Raw genomic sequence first — 1,898 nt, 5'->3', positions numbered from 1 at the left:
CCCTCAGAACACCTTTTCATTTGGCACATTCTACTGGGTGTAAGAACATTTATCTCCTCCTCTAGCTGTTTGGCTCAGTGTTAATTTGTATGAGATCATGCCCTGGATGTCCTGTTTTCTTCAATGCTTAGCTGACATGACTGAGTTGAAGATCAGGCAGTAAATGTTTTTTAAGTCCTTAACAAGCCTCTGTGAGGGCTGTCTCCAGGTGATTTAACTGTATTTTATCTTTCCACGTGCTCCTGCTAGAACTGAATTTGTATTTCCTTATTTGTTCAGATTTTCCTGGATTTGTAACTTTGGTAATGGGATTGTGGATCCTAACACACTGGCAAAGCCCTGCCACCGCAGTGAGTGAGGTTCTGCCAGGTTTACTCTGAGTGTGAGTGGTGGATGACTGCGAACATGAGAAGCTGTGCAACGATGGGGGCTGTTTGTAAGGTACCTTGACAACTGAAAGGAATTCAGATGATTCAGCATAGATTTAAGGATTTGTTGCCACTTCCTGAATGAGTTGCAGCCTGTCATGGTGTCCATCACCAAACTTTCCCTGCTCTCAGAATCCTGGCCTATGTGTTTCAGATGTCTGCTGCTCTCCTCTGGCCTAGATGCAAAATTTTATGCATATGAGTTTGTGAATCATTCGACAATTAGTCAGTGACAGATTTATAATGGTCACTGACATTGTTAGTATTAATGTGAAGAGTTGTGTGGTTCTGATGTCTCTTTTCCCTCTTTTTGTTTCAGTTCATCGCCTTTGCCTCTTTATTCTTCATCCTAGTTTCAATCACAACCTTTTGCCTGGAAACGCATGAGGCTTTCAATACTATCATAAACAAAACTGAGCAGGTTGTCAACGGGACAGAAACTGTGCTACACTATGAAATTGAGACAGATCCTGCCCTGACTTATGTGGAAGGAGTCTGCGTGGTGTGGTTTACATTTGAATTTTTAGTCCGTGTTATTTTTTCCCCCAACAAAATTGAATTCATCAAAAACCTCTTGAACATCATTGACTTTGTGGCCATCCTGCCCTTTTACCTAGAAGTGGGCCTGAGCGGGCTCTCCTCCAAAGCTGCTAAGGACGTGCTTGGTTTCCTCAGGGTGGTAAGGTTCGTGAGGATCCTGCGAATCTTCAAGCTCACCCGGCACTTTGTGGGACTCAGGGTGCTGGGCCACACTCTACGAGCCAGCACCAATGAATTTTTGCTGCTGATAATATTCCTTGCACTTGGTGTTTTGATATTTGCCACCATGATCTACTACGCAGAGCGGGTGGGAGCCCAGCCTAATGACCCTTCAGCGAGTGAGCACACACAGTTCAAAAATATCCCTATAGGCTTCTGGTGGGCTGTAGTCACCATGACCACCCTGGGATATGGGGATATGTGTCCACGGACTTGGTCAGGCATGCTGGTGGGAGCTCTGTGCGCGCTGGCAGGGGTGCTCACTATAGCCATGCCCGTGCCTGTGATAGTTAACAATTTTGGGATGTACTACTCCCTGGCCATGGCAAAGCAGAAACTGCCAAGGAAGCGGAAGAAGCACATCCCTCCTGCTCCTCAATCCAGCTCACCCACCTTCTGCAAGACAGACCTGAACATGGCCTGCAATAGCACCCAGGGGGACATCTGCCTGGGCAAGGACAACCAGCTGATGGAGCACAACAGATCATCAGGTAGGACCCCACTGGAAATGCATGTCCTCTGAAAACACTTTATAGACCAGTGTGTTTGGTAGGGGTCAGAAAGCAGCCAGTCTTTCTGCCAGGAGAAGACGTAGCTCCCACCCTTCTCCCCTCCAGTGTTTGCGTGTGTCAGTCTCATAGAAGACGAAATAGGTATAGCAATGTTCCCAAACCTCTATGTAGCTGGTCTATACAGTTTGCTTGCTCTGTT

General features: G+C 46.6%; 1 protein-coding gene across 1 annotated transcript; it reads left to right on the top strand.

The window, feature by feature from the left end:
• Window positions 1-423: 423 nt before the first annotated feature.
• KCNC2 (potassium voltage-gated channel, Shaw-related subfamily, member 2) lies at window positions 424-1,710 on the top strand. The gene is made up of 2 exons (XM_010087213.1): window positions 424-441; window positions 748-1,710. The coding sequence occupies exons 1-2, from the start codon at window positions 424-426 to the stop codon at window positions 1,708-1,710; spliced, it is 981 nt and encodes a 326-aa protein (XP_010085515.1).
• The last annotated feature ends 188 nt before the right edge of the window (window positions 1,711-1,898 follow it).

The sequence above is a fragment of the Pterocles gutturalis genome, unplaced genomic scaffold, assembly GCF_000699245.1.
Source record: "Pterocles gutturalis isolate BGI_N339 unplaced genomic scaffold, ASM69924v1 scaffold53006, whole genome shotgun sequence".
In the NCBI taxonomy this organism is placed as follows: domain Eukaryota; kingdom Metazoa; phylum Chordata; class Aves; order Pterocliformes; family Pteroclidae; genus Pterocles; species Pterocles gutturalis.
Note: the sequence above shows the minus strand (reverse complement) of the source record. Positions and strands in the feature narration are given on the sequence as shown.